Here is a 25,256-nt window from a genome sequence, read left to right as displayed (position 1 = left end):
AGAAAAACTCTATTTACAAACTTCACTAAATGATTATGAGCCATCAGTATAGAATTTCTACGCAGTTTACTATGTTTGAATGCACCTCTGCATAGTAGTTCTATACTACCAGCAAGGAGACATGCATCCAGACCCAAATCTTTGGTTAAACCATTTCAGGACTTTGGGAATGTTCTGAACTTAATTCAAACCTTGGCATTTTTCTACAAAGGAAACCATGGGCGACTGGTGCCTTCTGAGTCTGGGAAGGCACCTGCAGGCACCGCTATCAGTGTCAGTGCCAGAGTCAGAGCTGGCAAGGGTGGTGGCAGCCCTGTCAGGGGGGACACTCACCACCCCCATACCTCCACTACGTGTTGCCTATGAAGGAAACAGACCATTTCTACACCCAGGTTTAGGAGCTGACACAGTCTTCATGACAGGCTTAGTAAAAACACTGAAACTCTACTGTATGTCTTGGGCCCATTACTACTTGGAAGGCAGGTATTGTAGCAGTTATCCAAATACGCTACTAAGAGGTCAAGTATAGAGTAGGTAGGGGTCTACCCAACTTGAGGAGGCAGATGTATGATTTTGCGGGCAGATCGTAGGTGTGTCTGCCATTTTTTAGAAATTATCTGGCCAGGCGTCCACCCTTCCCCCACCACTGGTGACATGTAGGGGGTGCATGTGCACCCGCATGCACCCCCTGACCTGAGATTGGTGGTGCACCCTCTGAGATTGGCCTCCGCTGGTGGCAGTGCTTGCAGACAGTTGCTGCTTGCCAATCCCTCTCCCTCACTGCCAACACTGCCAGTGGTGTCTGTGAGTGGTCATCGATCGCCACTGGCCACTGCCAATGCTGCCAGTGGCATCAGTGGGTGGACACCGATTGCTGTTCAGCCCTCGCCACTTCCCTCTTGCCACCATCAGCCGCAGTCACCTGTGGGAGCTCCCTGCTCGCTTCCGCCATGCTTTATTTTTCAGTAAGGTATTTTTTGTTTTTGGTTTGTTTTTTTTCAGATTTTGCAGACATTGCTTGCTTTCATGAGCAATGTTAAGTTTTTAGTTTTCCATGAAATCCATGAAATTGCAATTTTGGTATGTCCCCAGGGATAGGCTCTCTTTAATTTCTTTTCAGAAAAAAAAAATCTGCTTGCTATCCCCTTGGCTTGAGAAATGTAGTACAGGGGTTGGCAAAATATGGCCCGCTGACAGCCTATGGAGGTGTTTTGTCCAGCCCTTGGTGGGTCCCCTGGTCCCGCCTGGTCGAGGCATTTTCTAGGCATGGCACATCCTGTTGCCACCTGGGCATATAGCAGGGATGGGGCAGCTCCACGGCTGGACTGCCTTTCTAGGTAGACCAAGCGGCAGCAGCTTCTTCCATCTGCTACTACCACTGGGCCCAGCTGCGGAGAACTGGTGGGGACCTGTGTGTGCAGCCCCAACCTGGCCTGCCTCACACCTGCTCTGGAGTTGCTGGCTCACACTAACTCATGGCAGCAGCAGTGCTGACTGGGCAGAGACTGTTGTTCACCATGGGGGAAAAGTGGCCCCTTCTCTTTGCTGCTTCCTAATGGTCCCTGCTACAGGCACCTGGAGCCCAGGCTGGGCTGCCCTGAGGCTCCTCTGTACTGCCATGGCTGCTCCATGGGGCAGCCTGGAGGTGGCAGTGACACATCAGCACTCCCAGAGTTGGTGGTTACACAGTGCCGGGTCGGAGCTGTGTCGCAGGTTCATGCTGATCTGCTCTGGAGGGGGTGAGTCTGGAGTGGGTGCAGGGTGGGGCAGGGGCTGCACACTATTGCTGGTGGCAGGGAGGTGCTACAGAGCACATGGGCTACAGGCTACTGTGGGGCAGGGGTGGGTGCTGATGGGTGCAGGGGGTCCCATGCATACCCCACCATACCCACAAATCCTCCCCTACAAACCCCACAACCATACCCTCCCCCACACACAATTACATACCCCACAAACACTGGAACCACTCTCACTCTCCACAAACCCCACACCCCCCTCATTTCGAGCTATTATGCAATCACCTCTATATACACACTGCAGAAACGCACACAAATCTGAACAAAAATATTTTTAAAAATAAAATTAAGATGTTATTGTGGATGTTTGATTTTAAGTATACAATTCGTGTTTTTTTCGTTTCAAGATGGGAACCCCTCTTCCCAAATGGAGTACTTCCAGGATGAGGGGAGGGACTTATGGTAGCAAAGGTCAGGGGTTAGGGGGTGGGACTTCCACCACCAAGACAGTGACCAGAGGCAAGGCTTCTGTCAAGGGGCAGGCTACCCTTGCAGCCCTTGACAGCTTGCCAAAACTCATTAAGCAGCCCTCCAGCCAAAATAATTGCACACCTGTGAAGTAGTACCTACCACATTGTTTCAAAAAACAATGTTTCATGCACACAGTAGGGAATAGACCTAGGAACTAATATGGATCAGCACCACCATCAAAGTGCCATTTACTTAGTCTTAGAAAATTAACTGCAAAAAACTAAAAAAAATCAGTTTTTTAATTTTTTCCCCAAGGATACTCAACTATAGCCCAATCAAATTATTCTGATAAAAAGGAAATTTGTTTGCTATGGGATCATCATGCAATTGAGTGAGTACTCTCTGTATCTGATAAAATTGATAACAAATTCCATTTTTGCCTGTTTCTCACATTTGGCGTGCGTGATGCTTTTGAATACAGTTACACCAGATGACAAAGCTAACCTCTCTAACAACTCCTTTGCCTCCATTTTTCTGAGCAGGGACTGAGGCATCCCTCCCCCCGGGATCCCCTATAGACCCAGGGGAGGCGCAGCCAGGCCCAGGGTCAGTGAGGACCTAGTTAGGGAACTTCTGGTGGGACTGGATGTGTTCAAATCAGCAGGTCCTTACAATCTCCACCCCAGAGCGCTGAGGGAATTGGCAAAGGTCATTGCAGGACCTCTGGCACGGCTTTACGAGCACTCATGGTACTCTGGCGAGGTGCCGGAGGATTGGAAAACGGCCAATGTGATCCCCATTTTCAAAAAAAGGGAGGAAGAAGGACCCAGGAAACTACAGGTCCATTAGTCTTACCTTGGTCCTAGGGAAGCTCTTTCAGAAAATTATCCAGGAGCACATCTGTGAGAAACCAGCAGGTGGGATCATGTTTAGGGGCAACCAACATGAGTTCATTCGAGGCAGGTCCTGTCAGACCAACCTGGTGGCCTTCTATGACCAGGTCACAAAATCCTTGGATGCAGGTGTCATGGTGAACGTAGTCTTTCTGGACTTTAGGAAGGCCTTCGACACTGTCTCTCACCCCATTCTCATTAAGAATTAGACAACGCAGCCAGATGGGTTGCAAATTGGCTGGAGGGCCACACCCAGAGAGTGGTGGTGGATGAGTCTTTTTCGACCTGGAGGGATTTGGGCAGTGGGGTCCCCCAGGGCTCGGTCCTCGGGCCCGCACTGTTCAACATCTTCATCAGCCACTTGGATGAGGGGGTGAAAAGCACATCGTTCAAATTTGTGGATGATGCTAAGATGTGGGGAGAAGTGGGCACGCTGGAGGAGAGGGACAGGCTACACCTAGATCTGGACAGGTTACAGGGGTGGGCGGATGAGAACAGGATGGGTTTCAATACTGACAAGTGCAGGGTATTGCACCTGGGGAAGAAGAACCAGCAGCATACCTACAGGCTGGGGAGCTCCCTTCTTGTCAGCACAGAGGCAGAAAACGGTCTTGGAGTCATTATTGATTCCAAAATGAATATGGGCTGCCAATCTGGGGACATGGTCAGGAAGGCTAACCACACCATTATGCATTCAGATGCATCACGAGCAGGTCCAAGGAGGCGATCCTCCCCCTCTATGCAACACTGGTCAGGCTGCAGTTGGAGTACTGCATCCAGTTCTGGGCACTGCATTTCAGGAGGGACGTGGCCAGCATTAAAAGGGTCCAGAGGAGGGCCACTCGCATGATCAGGGGGCAGCAGGGCAGGCCCTATGAGGAGAGGCTACAGGACCTGAACCTGTTCAGCCTCCACAAGAGAAGGCTGAGGGGGGATCTGGTGGCCATCTACAAACTGGCCAAGGGGGACCAGCAGGCAATGGGAGAGTCCCTCTTCCCCTGAGCACTACCGGGAGTAACAAGGAATAATGGCCATAAGTTGACTGAGAGTAGATTCAGGCTAGATATCAGGAGGCACTACTTCACAGTCAGGGCGTCTAGGAGCTGGTACCAACTTCCAAGGGAAGTGGTGCTCACTCCTATGCTGGGGGTCTTCAAAAGAAGGCTGGATAATCACCTAGCTGGGGTCATTTGACCCCAGCATTCTTTCCTGCCCATGGCAGGGGGTCAGACTTGATGATCTATTTAGGTCCCTTCTAACCCTGTCAACTATGAAACTATGAACTATATGACAACTCAAAATTAAGTCCAGGGCAACAAGATGATGACCATATGGAACTGCATCCCCAAGTTACCAGTTTCAGTCTCACCCAGAAGGACTGATAACAGTTCTGCAAGATGCCACCACATAACTGTTACCCTGTCCTATATGTGATGTAAGTTAATGATCTTAGCTGTCTTCCTATTGTACATGTGTCTTCACAACAAACAGCGTCAGAATGGGTGGGCATTGTGCCTAAGGCTCAGTCTAGAAGCTAAGAAATGAATAGATATGGTGAATGAATTTCTGTTATTGTTAACAGGGGTCTCTCTAGCACCACAGTGGGATAACTGGAAAGAAGCTCTGGGCCCCTATCTTTGCTGTATCTGCACTATAGTAGAAGACTGTTGTATGGGAGATCCCACACATCACGAACACTAAAATAAAATATGATGTGTTCAGTAAATAAGGGAAAACAAACTAATTTTTATCTGTTAATGCGACTTAGGAAATGGAACAAAGAGGAAAACTACATCCTGCAGCCAGGCAACCAGCAGTCATGGAACACAGCAGGGGAGGGTGGGAACATCTAGTTTAACTTGTAAGGACTCAATGCCTCAGGGACAAAGACTTCATTTGACTGAGGGAAGGGTTTCTTAGGGTGATATCTTTTAGAGAACCAACTGTATAGTTGAGTAGCTAGGCAAGCTTTCGTGTGCAAGACACTCTTCATCAGGTCCTAATATAGATACACAGGATCAGAAAATCATTCCTGTGTGCAGAGATTGCCCTCTGCTGGAGTTCAGAGTAAATGGCCTAAAAAGGAATGCACTGCTTTTGAAAGCTTGTCTAAGTCTATACCCAAGCAGAGAGAGGTAGTTAGCTGTGTTTGAGTCATAATCAGAGCAGGGCTGGAAAGGACCTCCAGAGGTCATCTAATCCAACCTCCTGCCTAAGGCAGAATCAGCCCCTATGCAAATCATAATCCAAACTCTACATTAGTCTGAAGACAGAAGGCAGGATAGAGATGCACCTTTATAGATTAAATAGGATCTATATAGAGAGAGAGCTCAAGCTTTCGTGAACCCAAATTCACTTCATCATTTGCTAAGAAAGCACAGCATAGCACAGAGTATAAGGTGGGGTCCATCCCAACCAGGCAGCAGGTCCAACAGAAGACATCATCCTCCTAAAGCCTGCCCCCTGCCCATTTCCTGGACCATCGAGGCCACAACATTCTTCCAAGTCTCCCCCAAGCAGCAAAGCCAGAGGGGACGAGTGAGGTGAGGACTCACGTGGGCAGGACAGAAAAGAAGCACACAGAGCAACGTCTATTTTCAGGGGCACAAGGTTGTATCATCTGTTGTCACGGGCCCCAGCCAGGTACTTTTTGTCCAAAACATTTTTTCTTTTAAACATCATGCACCAGTTGCACTGTCAGAGCTGGGCAGTAGCACAGCGACTGCTACTGGGTAGCTCTGCGAGGACTAGGCTCCAAGGAAGGGGCTGGTGTTGAAAAGCAAGGCAAGGGGCGTGCGCCTGTGTGCAGAACATCCCCCCCATAGGTGACTGCCCTCCCTCAGGATCGGGTAGTCCTTGCGCACATGCGCACACGGCTCCTCCCACGTCCTCTCTCGCTACAGCCGAACTCCATTTCCCAGCATGCCCCCGGTACCGCCCGGTGTCGAGGGCCGGGGCGAGGCAGACCCTTTGGGCGCGTGCGCGCGCGGCTCCACTGCTATTCCCCGCCCGCCACAGCTGCAGTCGCAAGACTCCATTTCAATGGCTGCCTCACCGGCAGCCATGGAGGGAGCGGGGTCGCACGTGGCAGTGGACGGCGCGCCGGGCCGAGGTGTCTGCAGGGACAGCATGGAGCCTTCCGTCGCCTGCTCCTGCAACTGCCCCTGCTTCTGCAGCTGCCCCTGCTCCCTGCTAGGGGTGGGGGCGGGGAAGCCGGTGCGACATATGGCCGCGCTGGTGCTGGCCCGGGGCGGCAGCAAAGGGATCCCACTGAAGAACATCAAACCGCTGGCCGGCTTGCCCCTCCTGGGCTGGGTGCTGCGGGCTGCCGTCGACGCTAAGGTCTTCCAGAGGTGCGCGTGCGTGGGGCCCCAGACCACCCACTCCCTCATTAGCTGGGTGCGCGCATGCGCAGAACCCGCGAATGGTTCCCCCCACCTGCCCGTTAGCTGGGTATGCGCATGCGCGGAGCTCGCGAGTGCGCGCTCACATCTTGTCTGATAACTGGGGGTGTGCACTGATGCGCTTAGGTGGGCGAGTCCATTCTATGGGGGAGGGCTGTGCTGGACATTTCATAGGGGGCTGGGCTGCTGGAGTGGTCTCTCCCACCCCAGTAGCCAGGCCCCACGTTGCCAGGTGTACAATGATTATCTTATCTGTATAATAATTTCAACCCTTGTACAATGTACAGTCAGTAATAGTTAAAGTGTTTAAAAATGTACAGTGATTTTTGAGGCAGTTACTTGATGCAGCATATGCAAAACCCAAGTCACGCTCAGGGAGTCTTAACCCACGTTTGGGTTAGCTGTCAGCACTTTCTTATGACTTTGCCTTGAAATAAAGAAATGCTTCAGCTTTGATCCAGTTCTTACTCTTACAGTGAGCAATATAAAGTAAATAAGACTTATTTGCATACTTATTTACATATTTTTTAGTGTATGATAGATTTTCAGCAAATACGATCATTTTGAACATCCAGTACAATCCAGTACATATTGAAGACCTGGCAATGCTGCAGTCAGTCAGTAGTTACAGCCTGTCAGACCCTTAGAGCACCTTGTGGCAGGGTTAGGGTCTCCATCCTGCCTGTTTGGCCTTTGCCACACACTACGTATGTTGTGCAGTATGTGGGTGAATCAGGCAATAAATGTAGCCTGGTCATACCTGCAATGTAATTATTACACAGTTAGTGTGTATTGTGGGTGAACTGTGCAATAAATTTAGGCAGGCCATGTGCAATGTGATTTTTCACATGACTGGGGGATGCTCACGATAACGCCACTCATGTGACATAATTATCATATAGTTAATGAATGTATCTGGAAGATGGCATAGTGTGTACCTTTAGCAAGCTTGCAGATGACACCAAGTTGGAGGGTAGAGTAGATGCGGTGGAGGATTCAGAGTGACCTAGAGAAACTGGAGGATTGGGCTAAAAGAAATCTCATGAGGTTCAACAAGTGCAAAGTCCTGCACTTAGGATGGAACAACCCCATGCACTTACACTTTGTACAAATATACCTACTGTGGTCTGGTGGGGAGGGTATTTAAGCCATGTCTACACCAAAGCACCAGCTTGCACCGTGACATTTCTTGGCACATCCTCCATCCTGCCTGCTTTTGTATACGCTCTCCAAATTTGGAAATGAATTAGTTTAGATACTCCAGGTCATTGCTAGTGGCTGCTTTCGAGCACACCAGAGATTAACGTCTCAAGAGCAGTCAGCAAGATGCCCCAAAACAGCTGGCATAGTTTGGAAGCTTGTCAGTGAGAGGAATGTGTTTGGGGACATCCCATGTAGATCACACCACCTGCTGTGGGTACTTGCTTGTGTAAAGGGTATGACCCCCAGGTTCAGGCTTCTGTTCTGATCTGGCCTTATTAGAGTTTGGGTTTTGACAAATGGGTATTCTCCAGTCAAGAAACTTTTAGTTGGGAAAATTCTGAACCGAGTCCAGTAGTGTTCATTGCTGTGCCTGCTCTGGTTAGTTATATCAGAATGGGGGTTTCAACAGCTTGCTAGTTTCCAGCCTGCTGGCTGTCTTCATACATAAGACGCATGGGTCATCTTACTTTTATCTACAACATTTTGAGACGAAAATGTGATGTTTTCTAGTGTCGTTGCAATAATTTTGATGTGGAAGTATGTGCGCACAGTTTAAACTGACAGGGCTGGGTTTTGTGTGTTTAATTTGAGAGAAGTTGGGGTTTTTCCCCCGGTTTTAGTATCAATTAGGACTGCAAGACCACTTATATGGATGTAACTTGTGACTGAGATCTACTGTCATCATCCTTACTATATATATAAATCCCATGATGTCTGAGGTGGAAAAAATTACCAGAGTAATAATCAGAGCTGTGTGTACGGTGAGCAGTATTACACTGTATAGTGTGGCGTGATACTGATGGTAGCGGCCTTGCCCAGTCCATGAGTTTTGCAAACATTATGCACAATACATAGATCCTTTTGCAAACATTCCTTATTCTTGCCACCCTGCTAGACCAGAATTTTAATTTTTTTTGTGCCAAAGCCTGTGCCATTGTCTGTTGCTTGACTAACTTTCACACTGGATATGGCCTATTTGTTTTATTTCATTGCATTAGCTTTGTAAGCCATTTCTAACTAAAACTGTGCCAACAGATATGAATGGACTCTTATTTCAACATCTCCTTAGCCCCATGGGCTCTTACCAGGAGTCCTTAAATTATTAAACGATGACATAAAATAGAGTAGAAAATGGATTCTTAGCAGGGTTGTGTTCCTAAACCCGTACATTCAAAATTGAGGGTTTATCTATATACGGCAAAGCAGCAGCACAGGACTACTGAGACTTGCAGGTGTTTGCTGCACTTTGACGTTACTTCTTTGATCAGCTATGTGACACTACTAATGAGATCCAGCTGATTGCAGGGACGACCTGTAGCTGGTGCATGAGGGTGCACATACACCTCCTGAGAGTGGCAATGCACCCCCTACAAAATGGCAGCACTGATAATGTTGGTGGTGCCTGCAGGCAGTTGCCACTTGCCACCCCACTGTTGCCACTGCTGGTGGTGTCTGCAGGCAGTCTGTGATAGCCGTTGGCTGCCGCCAACACTGCTGGCAGTGCCTGTAGGTGGTCGCCAACCCCTGGATAGAACTCGCCCCCGCTGCACTGCCGTCAGGGCCAGCGGTGTCTGTGGGAGCTCCACTCTTAATGCCGCCATGCTCCCACCGCCACTGTGCTCCCCCAGCTGCCAGGGGCACGTGCCATTCATGACTGATTGGAAAAGTGGCATCGAAGTTGCAGCAAACAGCTGAGTGACTGTTAATTCAGTAACCTGTTGTGAATGAGCAGGTTGTGACTCAACTTGGACATGTAAGATCGAGGTTATACTGTACTCCTACCTGCACGGTACCTCAGGCAACACATGGTATTAGATTGCAGTGCCACTTGGCTTAAAAACCTGTTTTTGAATCCAGTAACTTTGTTGTATGCAGTTGATCATAATATTGCATTTTTAAAAAAAATTATTATGCTGCAGGTAATAGCTTTTTAGTCAGTGAGCAAATCCTATCATCTTAATTTTTTTTCCAGGTGTAGTGTACTATTTAACAATGGTGGGATTTAGTAGGGTGGTGGAGCCCCCCCCGCTACTGATTGCCCAAAAGGCAAAATGTGTGGCCAAAATACGAGAGCAGAAATGGCGCTGGTTGTTATGGGAAGTCACTGTGCTTTTGGTAGATTGGGAAAACATGTATTCTGTGGTTTTCTGCAGCGAATAGAATACTAGGACCCCTAGTCATGAGGAAAACTAATAATCATCTGGTTAATGTTATGGTGATGGAGATGAAAAATAATGTTAATACTTACTCTTACATTTATTTATTCTTTCTCTGTCTGCCAACAGTGTGTGGGTTTCCACAGATCATGATGAAATTGAGAATGTAGCAAAGCAGTTTGGTGCACAAGTTCATCGCAGAAGCTCTGAAGTATCTAAAGACTCTTCTAGTTCGCTGGAAACCATAGCAGAGTTTCTTCGTCATCATCCAGGTATGTTAGCTTCTATTTGACTTACAGCCCAAGGCTGAAAGGTGTTGAGTGCCCTTCATTTCTATTGAAATAACTGGGGAAGAGAGAAATAATTGTTTTTAGAGCTGTGTATGTTTGTAAATATTGTTAACAAACACATGAAAATATTTCATTTTATACACATTGAATATTTCATAAGAACAATTTTTTCACATTTTCTAATTTTTTCTTCTTTAGAGATCGATATTGTAGGAAATATTCAGGCAACGTCTCCCTGTTTACATCCCACTCATCTCATAAAAGTGGCAAGAATGATCCAAAAGGAAGGCTATGAGTCTGTCTTTTCTGTTGTGAAACGGTATCAGTTTAGATGGCATAAGAATAAAAACGGAGGTAATATTTTTAAATTTCTGGTTATTACTACACTTGATAAAGCTTCCAGTACAATAAATGTTACCTCTTTCTCATGTATGCTTAAAGTGACATTTAGATGCATAAACTTCATAGTCACAGAAATCAAATCACTTTCAGACCCTCTTTGAACACTGTTATTTTAATATTCATCTTTTGTCTCATCTTAATTTTGTTAGGATGACTTAAGTTCAGAGTGTGAATATCATTAAGTAACCATGGTTAGGCTTAAATGCCAAGTTTGTTTCTTGCTAGGTATTCAAGTGACATGTAGATATGACCATATGATCTTTTCTTTATAGGAAGGGGTTGGGGGGAAGAGAGAGAAGTGTTCTTAGTATGTATCAGTGATTAACATTAATTAAATACTAGGGCAGGCAGAGTAGTTTTCCCTGAAGATGAATTAACAAATCAAAATAAACCCTAGGCTTGTTTATAGCAAAAGAAGGTAAAGACTAACTTGTTTAAAGCTATAAATTACCTCATCTTCATTAGGATTTTTTATATTAGTTTTCATGTATTCGCTAACATGAATGAAGATGTATTTTTAATTGGCCTCCTGGTTACCATACTCATTCTGTGACTAGAAGACATTGGTCTCCATGGAGACTAATTTGGTGTCTTTTGCACCGCTAAGGGCACTTTTCCAAGTGTTCTGACACTTTCTGATTAGAACACGTTGTAGCACACTCAGTCCAGCATGCTGCACAGTCAGTCTCATGTCTTCAGCATCTTGCATTTCAAAATGGCAATGGGGCGCTTTAACTAAAGCTTGTTCAACAAGCTTGTTCCCTGGCCAAAGCTTGTTCCCCAACTTTAGGTAAAGCACCCCCGCCACCATTTTGAAATGCAGGATACTGAATATATGAGATGGTGCAGGTTTTTTAATTACAGTGGCTCTCGAGATCATGTATATAGGGATAGTAAGATATTGCTCAAATATCCACATTCTTCTGCAATCTCAGAATCTGGACATCGTCACCATTATTGCATGCTTAATACATATTTTCAGACCTTTGAATCTAAAATGTTAGCTATGTTGTGAAGTCCCAGTTCTGCAGGGAGGTGAGCACTCCTAACTAGGGACCTACTTAATTTGTGGTTTTGCGGATTTCATGGAAACTCCAAAATCTGGGATTGTCCACAAAAATAAATAAAATGATGGCTTCTCAGTAGGAGCTAGTGGTCCTTGCTACCAGGAGAAGGTACTGGCTGGTAGGGCAGCATGAAGGGCAGCAGACAAAATGGCAGCTGCCCCCTTGTCCCTCCTCACCCTGCCAGGGCCTCTTTGCCAGTTAGCACCGAGGGGTGGGGCCTGTCGTGAAATGCCCCCAAAATTGGCCCTGTGTGCCAAGAACAGGCCATGAAAAGCCCTTTGTCTCACCACAATTTAGGTAGGTCCTTTACTCATAACCTTTGTTGCCTCTGGTGGGAGTCACAGATGCTCAAAATCCTTCTAGAGCAGGGTCAGGGTAGTCCTAAAACTATAGGCCCGTGATCCAATAAAATATTGTAGAAAGAAAACAGGAAAGTTGAAATCATGGACTGAATTTTACAATTCTGTACATTGTATTTTAGATAGCCAGGAGATTCAGGGCTGTACCAGGTAGAGATCAGGAGTTGTCAGCCCTACTTGATTTACTGGACATGTGTAAAGGGATAAATGTAGCCTAGGTGTGACATGGAGCCAGTGCATGTATCGCAACTCCATGTGTGTTAGATATTCAGTACCTGCTCTAATAACCTATGTCCCCTCGGCTTACCAAGTGGGAAAAATAAGCTTCAGGTTCTAACCAAAACATTTCTTAAAGGATTTGAATGCTGAAGAATGAGCTTAGGTATAACCAGAAAATCCTTTCGTTAAAAGGAATATTTGAAGAAGGAGAGAGAGAACTCACCAGTGTCTGCAACTTAAACGGCTGGAAAAACTGCTTTTCAGGAATATGGTGTTTTTGATAGTGGCTGCTTACAAGAATAGTTTGCAGTTAAAATACAGGGCTCTTTCCACTTAGCCTTAAAACATTGAAAACAGGCAAATGTTACTTCTCTTCCTAGGTGTTTATATTTTTCCTCTTTTGCATTACATTACCTAGTTTAACCTATTATGACCCAAGGATTATCATTTATAAGCCCTTCTAGATGTGTCCTAGTAAGTAGTTATTGACTTTTTTAAGTTCAGGTGTTCTCAGGGTTCAGTGCTGCTGATAGTGACTTCATTCTGTGCATGCCTGTTTTGCACAATGCATAGACCCGGTGCCTCCTTCTGCAAACATCCTCATCCTTGATCAGTCATATTTCTGCCATGTCAGTACTGCTGTGCACAAAGCTGTTTCCTGGAGCATGGTGCTCCAACAAATACCCCCTTATACTCCTGTAGCTTACTTGTGGGTCTCTAGGACCTCAGGTATGGTGCTAGCCACTGTGCGTGATCACTGAATGTCACTAAATATAGCCTCCAGTTGCCAAATCAGTTTCTGCTTCCCACTCTGTTGGGAGTCCAACCAAACTGGCACTTAGCCTGCTCAGTTGTTTCTGCATTAAGATGGATAGTGATTTCTGACCACTGCAAATGCATGCCTCTTAGTTCTCCTATTAAATATTAAAGCTCTTTGGCTGGATTCGTTCATAGGAATTCTTCATAAGAATTTTTGTAAGAAGGGCTCTTTTCTTATATGTTTGCTTGGTATTTTCCTGCAGAATTGTCCTCCTACTCAAGCCCCCAACCTCATTTCTTTTTTCTCACATGGGAAGTGCTAGAATGATGCATCTCTGCATTGTCCTCAGGCCTTTAGTACAGGTAGTAGTTTAGTCTGTCATGTATCCCAAACAGCCACTTTTGCTCTTAAATGAACTCTGGTCATATTAGCTCCTGTAGTTAGTCACTATGGACTTGTGTTAGGCTCCAGGGATCTCTAGTGGAGATACTGTATTATGCCCCTCTTTGGCTTTCCAGTTTTGAAAATCGGAGGTGTTGGTGTTGCTTTTAAAGATATGCAGAGTTGATATTTTCACTCCTACCTCCTTCCCTTTGGATGGTTAGGGGAAAACATCTCTGCCACGTATCAAAGAGGGCACTAGAGGAAAGAACAATCTTTCAGAGGCAAGGGCTGTCTGTCAGGACCTGGTGAGTTCATTGGAAGGGAAGGATTGACAGAACAGCTTTTCATCTGAAGACTTCTGGGAGAAATGTATTCTCTGTAAGATGGAATTAGACTTTTCAGCTTCCTGTGCAAGAAATACAAGTTATTCCTCCATCTCATGATCCAGTGTTTCTAACAAAGAATGGGCAGTGCAGTGAGTCTCAGAAAAAATCTGTGCTTTCTAAGACAGTAATCAAAGTAGCCTGTGGCACAGTTATGTCCTGAATTTCACAGAGCAGATTATTTGAACTAAGAAGTGACTTTGAACAAGTATTTATTTTTTTCCCTTTGTGAATGATTTTTTTTTTATTTGTTTCCCTTATGTGAAGTTTTGGAACCTGATAATGTAAATCCAGCAAAGCGTTGCCGGCGGCAAGATTGGTCAGGAGAGCTATATGAAAATGGGTCATTCTACTTTGCTACAAGACAAATAATTGAGAGTGGTTGCTTACAGGTTGGTGCTTCTGTTTTCCTGTAAATCATCTCATACCCTTTGGCTTTAGCAACTGTACATGCATTGTAATAAAAATCAATGTCCAGTAGCAAAGGTTTAAACTCCAGTGTGAAGTGACTCATTCTATATAACAATTATTGTTTAATTCTCTGGCATTAGCTAGAGCATGCTTATAATGTCCTTCATGTGGAATTTTCATGAGCAACACAGAATATAAAGTGTACAAGGGCTCACTTTGGGACCTTGGGGCAGCCTCCCTTAACATTAATATAGCCCCATCAAGGCTTGGCAGGTAAGAAAAAAGGAAGGTACCCATAGGAGCTAGTGGGGGACACGAGTCATGTGGCCAACAGGGGGTGTCCTGCTATGGGGGCACATAGATTGAATGACTATTGCACAACCTTCTCAAATTTCCTAGTTTAAAATAGCCTTGTCTATTGTGCCAGCCTCAGTCACAGAAAGCCACCCCCCTAGTAGGGGTCTAGTTTATTAACACTTTAAAGTGCTGTGTAAGCACAAAATATTTCTAGGACATCAGGAATCAAAATCACTTTACTTTCTTTCAAACAAAGTAGATAGTTTTTCATGCTGTGGTGGTGTGTCCTACTGTTATGAAGTCACCAGTGGGTGTAGAACTGTTGTATCTCCTATATATTAACATTAACTTCCAGTGTGAAAGATGGATCAAAAAGGAGATGATCTGCCATGATCTCCAAAGAAACAGTTGTAGCTTGTAGCTAGATTGCACACATTAGGGATATTCTAAGGATGGCTCTGGAGGAACTGGATCCAGGTTCCTTAACTGGGTTCCTTTGCCTACAGGTTAACCTGACACAGAAGCCAGGCTATCCTGTGTAACTTTCTTATCTTCATGTCAATGCTATGCTGTTACTGTAAAAGGTACACAAGAAGCAATCCAGTGTGAAAGAGGTTATGGCTTTTACTAAAGAGGTAGTCAGCCATGCTTGCTACCAGTATCTGTTTGCTGCCATAGCCTTGTGGCACTATCAGAGTTTTTAAAAACAATCCACCTTTTCTTGAAGTAAAAACAAAATTGCCAAGTTTATTATCTTTTCTTTCCAGTTTTTTGAAGATAAGGCTCGGTCTGTGCACCTTCTTAGTTTGGTCCAATTTCAACTCTGTCAGTACACTCCTAACATACTTGTACAGTAACTGATTTAAAGGGCATGTTTTATGTGAACTCTGGTGGAAACTCTGTATATATAGCAAAGTACCAAATGATTTTTCGGAAGAGTACAGTGAACACTCTTTTGAGCACAACATTCAATTTTAGGGTGCCTTATGTTCTAGAAAATGAGCATATTTTTCAAACTCAGTACACCCCCTGAGGTAGGTCAGTATTCATTCCATGCTCCCATGTTAGAGTTGGAGAAATCTAGGTACAAAGAGACTAAGATTCAATTAGCTAAAGGTGTTTAGGGAGCTAATCCCCATTAATTTTGGTAGGGTTGGCCCTAAAGATGTGGACTCCAAGCCTTCCCGCGTCATTTCAAAAAGGGCAACAGCTAATATTCTAATTGATTTTTTTTTTTTTTTTTTTTTAATTCCCCTTTCGAAAGGGGTTCAAGTGCTCTTTGTCCACATGCTGAAGTTACTTCCTCCTTGTGCAAAAAGATAGCCAGAAAGAGAGCCTGGAATTCCCAAGTTAAAAAAAGTCTATCCTACCATTTAAGCTGATGCAGTTATACTGAAATCGGTTTTAAATATGCTTCTGGCAATTTTTCTCCACGAAGAGACTTAATGGAATCAACATTGTTTAATCTCATAGATTGCCTTTCTCATGCTTTTGGTGATTTTGGTCCGACCATTAGCCTAAAGAAGATGATAGTTGTGGAGCAACAAGTTGACCACCCTCCCAAATCTAGAATAAATGATGAAAACCTGGAAGTGGTTGAAAAATTCACTTACTTGGTACTGTCTTGCAAAATCTTGGCTTGGAAGCCAAAATTAATGCTCGCATTGGAAAGGCAAGCAATGCCGTGGCTAAACTTCAAAAGGGAGTTTGGAAAAACAGAGTGCTCACTCTGTCTACAAAGATGTCAGCGCTTGAGTACTCACCTCTCTATGGCAGTGAAACTTGGACTCCTTATGCCAAAGATAAAACAGAAGAGTTTCTATCTTCGATGTCTCCACTGTATCCTGACAGAATCTTCAACTCCACTGTTCTGGAACGGGCCAAGATACCCAGTATGTTTGTGCTTCTGAGGCAGAGACTCCTCTGTTGGTTATGGCATGTGGACCATATGAGCAATGACTGAATCCCCAAGGACATAGTTGATGGTGAGCTGGCCACTGGCAAATGTCAACTTGGACAGTCCAAACTGCATTGTGTTGATGTCTGCAAGAAAAACCTTCATGAACTGTGCATCAATGGCCAGTGCTTGGAATCAATCACTTAGGACCATTGTGAGTGGAAAGCTGCTGTGAAGCAGAGCCTACATCGCTTTGAGATGAAGAGGGTCAATGCTGAGCTAGAGAAGAGACGTCAAAGGCAGATGAGAAAACAGTACTTGGCATGCCAGTGCAAGCTCAACCCAGTTTGTATGTGCAACTTGCCGAAGGGTCTGCCTGTCATGCATTGGACTCCTCAGCCACTCAAGAAGCTGAGGTGGTACCCTACCAAAGGTGCAGTCCCCATGGTCTCCTGAGACTGCTGGTTGCCAGTAATGAATAAAGTGACTACAGAATTCAACATGTCTGTGATATGCTTTTCCAGGGGTGTGGGCAGAATACAGCCCGTGATCCAGATCTGGCCCACCAAGGAACTCCATCCAGCCCACAGCAGATCCCTTGGCCCCACCTGGCCCAGGTGTGGGGGGAAGGCTGGGCCATGGCACATGCATCTGGTCCCACCCCACCAGGGCACACAATAGGGCTGAGGCGGTGTAGTGGCTGGACTCAGCTTCCTATGGCTGCCACGGCCAAACCCAGACCCTTTGCTTGAACACCTCCGCCTGTCCACCCCACACCCACTGCCGAGGATGCAGGATGGAGCAATGGGTGGACAGGTGGGCAGAGTCTCTGTGGAGCCCAGGCCAGGACTGGAACAAACAGGGCACATTTGCCAGGTGGAAGGAGTTGGGGTGTGGGTGGGCAGGGAGTAGCATCCAGGAGCAGGATGCGCACCCAGGGCCAAGGCTGGGATTGCGGGGCAGTGAATGTGAAGCCCAAGGTACAGCCACAATATGGCCTCTGCACATCCCTGTCACAGGCACTGATTCCATGAGTAGGAGTGTGCAGAGAATGGATTGTGGCTCTGCCTGGGGCCCTAACCCCAAGCTGTCACTGCCCAGCAATTGGCCCCAGCTTGGCCCTTGCCCATCCTGCTCCTGCCCATCCCTACCCTCCCACGGCCCCATCCTATCTTCCCAACTGAGCACATACTGGCCACAGGGGTCTCAAGCCAGTCTCCATGGAGACCCTGCCCATCTGCTCTATCTGGCATCCTCAGTGGTGGCCACAAGCTGGACAAGCCCAGGCTGGCTAAGATCAGTTGCTCCCGCCACACCGGGTCAGTACCGCTTCTTCCTACAACAACTCACAAAAACGTTGTATTAGTTTCTGAAATAAAGTATGGAAAACAAAATAATGAGATTTAATTTCATTTAGGCTGGGAAAATGGACTACTTTGAAATGGGTGCTGAGCTCAGTGTGGACATAGATGTCGACATCGATTGGCCTATTGCGGAACAGAGAGTGATGAGGTAAAAAGGGAGGTTTGTGTTGCTATGAACAGAATTTAGAACAATTTTTTATTATTATAATGCTGGTTTTTTTAAGTAAGTTGCCTGATTTAAAGATACTTGACCCGTGCTCTCTCTTTCTTATCTCCACACATCTTATATCTGAGAGCAGCTGAACTGGTGCCACCCTCTGTTCTAAAATTTTAATCATTGGTTGAAAGTCCTCCCAGTGGCACCTGCTTGTCCTGTACTCTGCTGTTGTGTCACAGCCGCTGCTCCCCATAGGCCACAGCTCTACCCCAGCAGGGATGTGAGGGCAGTGCGGGCACCCTGAAGGGAGCAGCGGTGGCAGCAGCTGGGCCATGGCATGAGGTAGAGCTGCAGCCCAGCAAGCGGTTGGCAGTGGGTGGAGTTGAGGACAGCTCGGCCTCCCATATTTGTTACTCCTTGAGCTACTGGCAGTGCAGCAGGTGCACGAGTCTCAGCGGCAGTTGTAGCAAAGAGTCTCGATGCCCTGCTCTGCCCTCCTGTGCTGAGTCCCACCTGCTGGGCCATGGAGGTCTGAAATGGCCCATGTTGGTCTGAAATGGGTGCAGCGCCATACCTGCTGTGGGTGCACAAATATGGGGGGGGCACATGCCCCCCATGACCCATACACACACTTCCCACCCCACACGCTGGGAGGCTGGTGGCAGGGGCCAGTGAGTCAGGAATGAAGAGCACCAGCAGAGCTTGCAGAGCTGTGGTTTGTGATTGAGGGGCACCAGCAGGGCCAAGGGACTGTGTTCTATTTAAACTATTCACCGGGTCAGGACTGGCTATCGATGTTTGGTCCTGGTTCAAAAAGGGTTAAGAGGCACTGATGTAGATGTAGCGGTTACAATGTAATAGTTTCTGTGGGTACCATTTGTTCTTGGTGTACCCGCTACATTAGTCTGTACCTTTTGACATGGGTGGCCAGCTTGTGGCATGTAGATTGGGAAGGGGCCAGGCAGCACAGCAGCAGATGGGGCAGGGAGCAGAAGGCAGAGCAGCAGATAGGGCAGGGCGAAATTTTAAAACAAGAATAAAAAGGACAATATGTACAAATTTGTGGCAGAGCCGCATTTATTAATACAATTATTTGTTTTGAGAAAATGAATTCATTCAGATTGTGAATGGGGTATATTTTAAAAGCTGACAAGATGGGGAATCTTCCTTTTTGTAAAAGCAAGCAAAAATCATAAAACTGATTCCTTGGCTTTAAATATCACAATGATATTAATGAGTTGCATTTTATCTTTTAAGTCTTCCATCCTGAAAATGATAGCTTCTTTGTCTAGATATGGCTATTTTGGTAAAGAGGCTCTACACAAGGTGAAATGGCTGGTTTGCGTTGTTGATGGATGCCTCACAGATGGTCACATTTATGTGTCAGAAGATCAGAAAGAAATGATTTCTTATAACTTTAAAGATGCTGTTGGGATCGAGTTATTACGGGAAAGAGGAGTTAAGGTGAGCATCCTTTCTGGAATGAGAGATTTTGTGTCTCATGTACCTTCCACGCTAAAACCTTCTTAAATTCCATTGTTGAGTGGGAGCTGAACAATTCTAACGAATTGTGATTAGGTCACTCTAGCTCAATACACTGAGGTGTCATGAATGCTAGGTCAGCTAATTGTAATGTGTGGTGAACTTACGATCTCAGTTCCCTATAGAAAATGAACACGGTTTTGAACACTTTCTAGATCTCACTCATAGACGCTTTGGCATTTGCTCAGTGGATCCCAAAAGAAAGTGGGAAGGAATTTGTATGATGTCCTGCTGTCATAACTGGTGGTGCCTGGGCTGCTGGCCTAAAGCACGCCTTGGGCAACAGTCCACTCTCAGTATTTATACAGCTCCTGCTTACTTCATATAAGTACCTCACAGACTTTAACACCTTTGTTTTCTCAACAGCTTTGTAAGGTGGAAATGTACAGTTAAGGTGGAGAAGTACAGTTATTTGTGGGTTACAGACAGGGAAATTGAAGCACAGGAGATTAACTGACTTCCCAAAGTCACCCAAGATGTGTGGAGCATTTGAGATTAGGGATCTTGCAGATGCTGCTACATAGCAACATCTCTGAGGTGCTGTACCTGTTGGCAACCCAAGCTGAGTTGCCTAACTTGTGTGGGAGCCCATTGCCCTATCCTCTGCAGCTTACATTCAACAGGATCCAAACATAGGATCCTGGGCAGAGGGCTGGACTCGATGATCTCCCGAGGTCCCTTCCAGCCCTGATGTCTATGAAACTATGAAATAGCTTCAGACCCTTGGGGCTTTGAGTTTTCATGCTGTGCCCATGGTTTCTAGTACACAGTTTGTCTTGTATGGTGCACAGCTTCCGCTGCTTCCAAGCATGGACTTGAGGACTCAGTATTTAGTAGCAATTTACAGCCCAGCCTGGAAAGCAGAATTTTGCACTTTAAAGACCTTCTCCCCCTACCCTTAATATTTTGCAGTGGTTTTTACTTCTCTCTTAACCTCCTATGTGCTTTCAAATGGAAATTGTACTTCTTAAGATTAACTTATTTTTCCCAGTACTATTTGACATCCCTGATTTTTAAGAGGTAAACGAGAATCCCCGTTCTGAGAATTACAAGGAAACTTAGACTGATAATTTACTCTTCTTTAATGACTAGAAAGGTGAGCTCTATAATAGGTTATTGCACTGGTGCTGAATCTTCCAGACCCGTGGGCAGAGTTTGTCCGTGAGTTGGATCCAGTGTCGAGTCAACGCATAGGGTCAGTTGGCAGGCAAGATCTGGCATGCCAGCCTGGTGTTATGCTCTGGATCCATCTGCAGAATGACCCCATGTGCCAGATCCAGCCATGGAGTGATTGCGTTCACTGGTGTGACTTGGCACTCAAAACAGTCATAGGTCCCAAAGGGTCATTGCATTGTAATCTCTTCAACTCTGGGTGTAAAAAGAAACACCAGCCATGCAGTACTGTTACTGGTACTTGCGAGATTTCCTAGAAACAAGTTCAATTGTGATTTTTTGTTTGTTTGTTTTGATAACTCATTTTGTGTGTTTCTTTATGCAGTTTATTTTAACTTGGTTTAATAGGTACTGCTGATCTCTGAAAGGAACTGTTCAAAAACACTTTCAGCTATGAAGTTGAACTGTGATGTGGAAGTCAGTGTGAAGAATAAACTACAAGTTGTTGAAGACTGGAGGAAAAAAAAGCATTTGTGCTGGAAAGAAGTAGCTTATTTAGGTTATTTTCTTTTGTTTTGCTTTCATTCAGGAAAAACATATACAGTCGTGTCTATGGCTAAATTGTCAAAACCCTCCGAATAGAATTGGAGGCTTCTAATTCGATTTGGAGAGATTAATGTGTCTCCTGATTCAATTCGGATTTGGAGATTCAGCCACCAAATCGAGCTGAATCTCCTCTGAATCGAATCAGTGACCGAAGCTTTGCACAGCCCCGTGACATGGGTGTTTTTTATGTCCGTAACTCACTGGAATCTTATGTAGCACTTGTGCATATCAAATGGGTGAAGGCACAACTTAAGTTTTGCACATTTACATGAGCCCATGAGATTGAAAAATAATGCTTTATATAGAGTGTGCCTATTTCATTGTTTTGGGGCCCCATCCAAGATACTAATTGCCCTTGATTTCTACAGAATACCATTGGAAGTTGATTATTTTCTTTTGTTTTCATTATAATGAAACAGTATGTGGCATGCACAAATTTAACAGAATAATGATACTTTGCATTATTCATCTTCAGAGCATTTGCTCCATGCTTAACAAGAAACATTCAGTGGGATTAAAATGCAAATCACAGCACAGATTTATGAAACCATTATAAGTATGTGCTTAGGTCCAGTTGATGTCAAAGCTTAAACAAGTGCTTAAATCCTTTGCTTACCAGGGATGGACTGCTGAATCCTAGGTCAATAAAAATTGCGTAGTGCAGGGGTATCAAACTCATCTGGGCCCACAGGCTTGACCAGAAACAACCCTCTGCCAAGCACTGTGACACCAGGTCCAGTACATGTGCAGCATGTGCCAGCTTCCAGGACTCACTGTACATGCAGGCCCTGGGACCTTCATAAAGCATGCACTCTGTACTAGCTTCCTGTGCCACATACAGAATATGCAGCAGGTCCAGTGCTTCATTCACCATGCATTGACCTATAACTTGCTGTGCATACAGTTACTAAGGCCAGCATAGGGTATGTACTGCCCACGCCTGGACCTGGCGCTGCATATGGCATGGGCTTCATGCACCGGCCAGGACACAACCCCATGATTCAGTTCCTTCGATTCCAGGGAAAATGCTTGTTTGTCTCAGTTACTCTTAGTTCATTGTCCATTTTCACATGTGTCTCCTCTCCCTCTGGTAGGAAATGAAGAGTCCGATGTGGAGTGCTTAAAGAAAGCTGGCACAAGTGGTGCTCCAGCGGATGCTTGCACAGCTGCACAACATGCTGTTGGCTTTATCTGTAAATGCAGTGGTGGTCGGGGTGCCATCCGTGAATTTGCAGAACACATACTTCTGCTAACAGAGAGAAGTGAATTCAGCAGGAAAGAAAATGAGGAACTAATAAAAAAACAATGAAGTCTCCCTGCCCCCCGCACCAAGCTTTATTCCTAACAATGATCTGCCTTTTTGCTTAACATTTCATTGGAGTTACCTTGTTGAAATTGGGTTCCTATACTGGTTAAGTGCTTAAGAGTAAGTGAATAATTATTTTAAAAGCCCTTTCAGCTCATTGGAAAGAGTACTATACAAAATGTAAGGCAATGGAAAATCAGGTCTGGGATTTTTTTAGCCAACTTGTCATTTATTCTGCAAGAAGAAGTCCTTACATTCTTTTTACTATCCAAGTATAGGGGAGCAGTGATTCTTTAACTGTTGGGTTTTATAATTGAAGACAGGCACGGCTGGTGAACACTGAGATGGTGGGCTGGATGGAGCATCCCCGGGAGTATGGGGGTGTTCCCCATGAGCTTGGTAGCAGACATGGAAGTGGACTGGAAGTACTGGTCCACTTCTGGGTCCACCACCAAGCGTGCAGGGGATCCCCCTGCACTCTCCTCTGGCTTGGTGATTAGCTGCCAGGGGACTCTAAGTGCCCCCCCTAGATCCAGTCGCTGAGCCTGGGGGCAGGGGAGTCCACTGTGTGCTCCATGGCGGACCTGGAAGTGGACCAGTAGTAGTTCTGGTCTACTTCTGGGTCTGCTGCTGAGCGTATGGGGAATCTTCCCCCATCTGCCCCACCACCTCAGCATTCGTGAGCCGTGCCTGGTACTTTGAGGTACATAGCAAAAACATATACAGCTGTGTCTATGGCCGGATCATCAAATCTTTCCAAATCGAATCAGACGCTTCTGATTTGATTTGGAGAGAGTAATGGGTGTCCTGATTCGATTCAGATTTGGAGATTCAGCCACCAAATTGGGCCGAATCTCCTCTGAATTGAATCGGCGACCGAAATGTTGCACAGACCTATATTGTAGGTGTTTTTGATGTCCACACCTGAACTCACTGGAATCTTACGTAGCATTCATGCATATCAGAGAGCTGAAGGCACAACTTATGTTTTACACACTTACATTGAACCTATGAGTTTGAAAAATAATGCTTTATATAGAGTGTGCCTATTTCATTGTTTTGTGTCCCCATCCAAGATACGAATTGGTCTTGGTTTCTACAGAATACCATTGGGAGTTAATACTTTTCACCTGCTGGCTCCACTCTAACAAAAGCCCTTAAGCATATTCTTAATTTTAAGCATAGGAGTAGATGTATTGATTTCAGGCGAGTGTTCAAGTGCTTTACTGAATCTGGGGCTAAATGTGTTATTAATAGGAACTGTTGGAACACTGCCCTGAGAGAAACTGTATAGTACAGTTGTTTTTAATGAAGAAATATAACCGCCAGACAGATGAACAGATCTTTCATATATGACTTCAATTACCTGAATGTAAATAGTGGGGAAAACTTGTTATGCATGTGTTTGTATGTATGCTGGCATGATTCTGGCTCTTTTTATTATATTAATTTAAGGTTGATTTATAAATAGATTTCTCTTTTTTGCCTTGAAAATGTCTTGATAATAAATACATACCTCAATGAATGTATAAATGGAAACAAAGTGCAGATCTATTTCCTATCATTTATCTGTGGTTCAAATTCAACCCTTTGTTGTGCTAAAAAAAACCCCTATTAACTTGAGTACAGGAAGAGTGTGGGTGTAATGAAAGATCCTGTAAGACTGATAATTACTGTTCATATAACTCTTCTATATAGAAGTTACATATAAAAATTATAGTTGTGGAAATTTGGGAGTCTGCCATTGGTGGCTTGGTCATCTCATTTTATATTTTTCAGCCAAAAGGGCACTCCTTATATGTTATTGACATATAAGGGCACTCTATTATTGTTATTGACTTTTTGTGTTAAAAATTTACAGTTTAAAGCTATGATTTCCTTATCAGCTTGGTGCTGGTATAGGATTTATTATAAATGGTTTGTTGATGGCACTTATTCAGAGTTTATTACTGAAACATTCCCTTTTTTAGAAATCACCTGCATATGGTTCTGCAGAGGACTTTGCCAAGAGGTACAAGAAAGCCGGCCATGTTTTGTAATAAACAACTGACCTTGATAACGTGTCTCTAACTCATAAATGGTAAAACTGCTGTAGTTTTATTATGATGACTGATTCAGTAAAATAAGATCATGCATTAACTGAACTTGCCCCATGCTTTATTACCTTGCTGAGTCATGACCCTATATGCTCATGTTTCAAGAAATGTCTATAATGGTTAGATAGTTTAAAGCAGGGCCACTATGCTGAACTTCATTCTCTTTCTATCATGATCTGAGGTGGCAAAATTAACAATTTAATTAACATTAGTACTTAAGTGAGGATTTGCAGCATCTAACACACTTGAGTGAGGAGCTGTCTCAAGTAGTCAAGTTTCTGGCATAGTACAGTTTTTTGCGGGGGGAGGAAGGGAGTGCTTAGGCACCAAACTCTGGACTGCTGAAGGTAGTCCCATGCTTTTGTCATTTTAGATCTTTCAAAAATGTTTAATTAATTCCTTTAATTCCTTACATGTGTACATACACACAATGCCAAAGCAACATTCTCCCTCTTGCAGAGAGAACAAGTTGGTTTTTTCTTTTGTCAAATGGTTAGACAGCAATGAAACATTAAATTCTTATATATGCCAAAAATTGTTATGTTCTTTTATAAGGATACCTTAGTATGAGCATTTTGTATGGGGCATCTACAAGGATGGACTGGCAGGGCTTCTCAGAGAATTTGTGGGACTAATTTTAAGAAAATTTGTGTCTGCTGGAGTGTCTGATTTCAGCACTGAGCTTTCAAATACAGAAGGGACATGCTCAGAGTCACTGAGACGGCGCACAGGCACAGGCA

General features: G+C 44.9%; 1 protein-coding gene across 1 annotated transcript; it reads left to right on the top strand.

Annotated features, from left to right (window-relative positions):
* The first annotated feature begins 5,487 nt into the window (after positions 1-5,487).
* On the top strand, positions 5,488-25,041 carry CMAS (cytidine monophosphate N-acetylneuraminic acid synthetase). Its single transcript, XM_090043637.1, has 8 exons — positions 5,488-6,453; positions 9,993-10,135; positions 10,352-10,507; positions 13,995-14,119; positions 17,750-17,844; positions 19,146-19,317; positions 20,917-21,067; positions 22,209-25,041. The coding sequence occupies exons 1-8, from the start codon at positions 6,023-6,025 to the stop codon at positions 22,421-22,423; spliced, it is 1,488 nt and encodes a 495-aa protein (XP_089899763.1). The 5' UTR covers positions 5,488-6,022; the 3' UTR covers positions 22,424-25,041.
* Positions 25,042-25,256: the final 215 nt, after the last annotated feature.

Source organism: Crocodylus siamensis, chromosome 4 (assembly GCF_052110815.1).
Source record: "Crocodylus siamensis isolate JL-2025a chromosome 4, ASM5211081v1, whole genome shotgun sequence".
In the NCBI taxonomy this organism is placed as follows: domain Eukaryota; kingdom Metazoa; phylum Chordata; order Crocodylia; family Crocodylidae; genus Crocodylus; species Crocodylus siamensis.
The sequence above is the reverse complement of the archived record's forward strand: the minus strand, read 5'-3'. Positions and strand labels throughout refer to the sequence as shown.

Excerpts from the sequence above, each read along its gene's own strand:
- CMAS (XM_090043637.1), top strand. The coding sequence starts at position 6,023 with ATGCCCCCGGTACCGCCCGGTGTCGAGGGCCGGGGCGAGGCAGACCCT. Across the intron at positions 10,136-10,351 it reads GTTTCTTCGTCATCATCCAG|AGATCGATATTGTAGGAAAT; the intron begins GTATGTTAGCTT and ends TTTCTTCTTTAG. Across the intron at positions 21,068-22,208 it reads GAAAGAAGTAGCTTATTTAG|GAAATGAAGAGTCCGATGTG; the intron begins GTTATTTTCTTT and ends TCCCTCTGGTAG.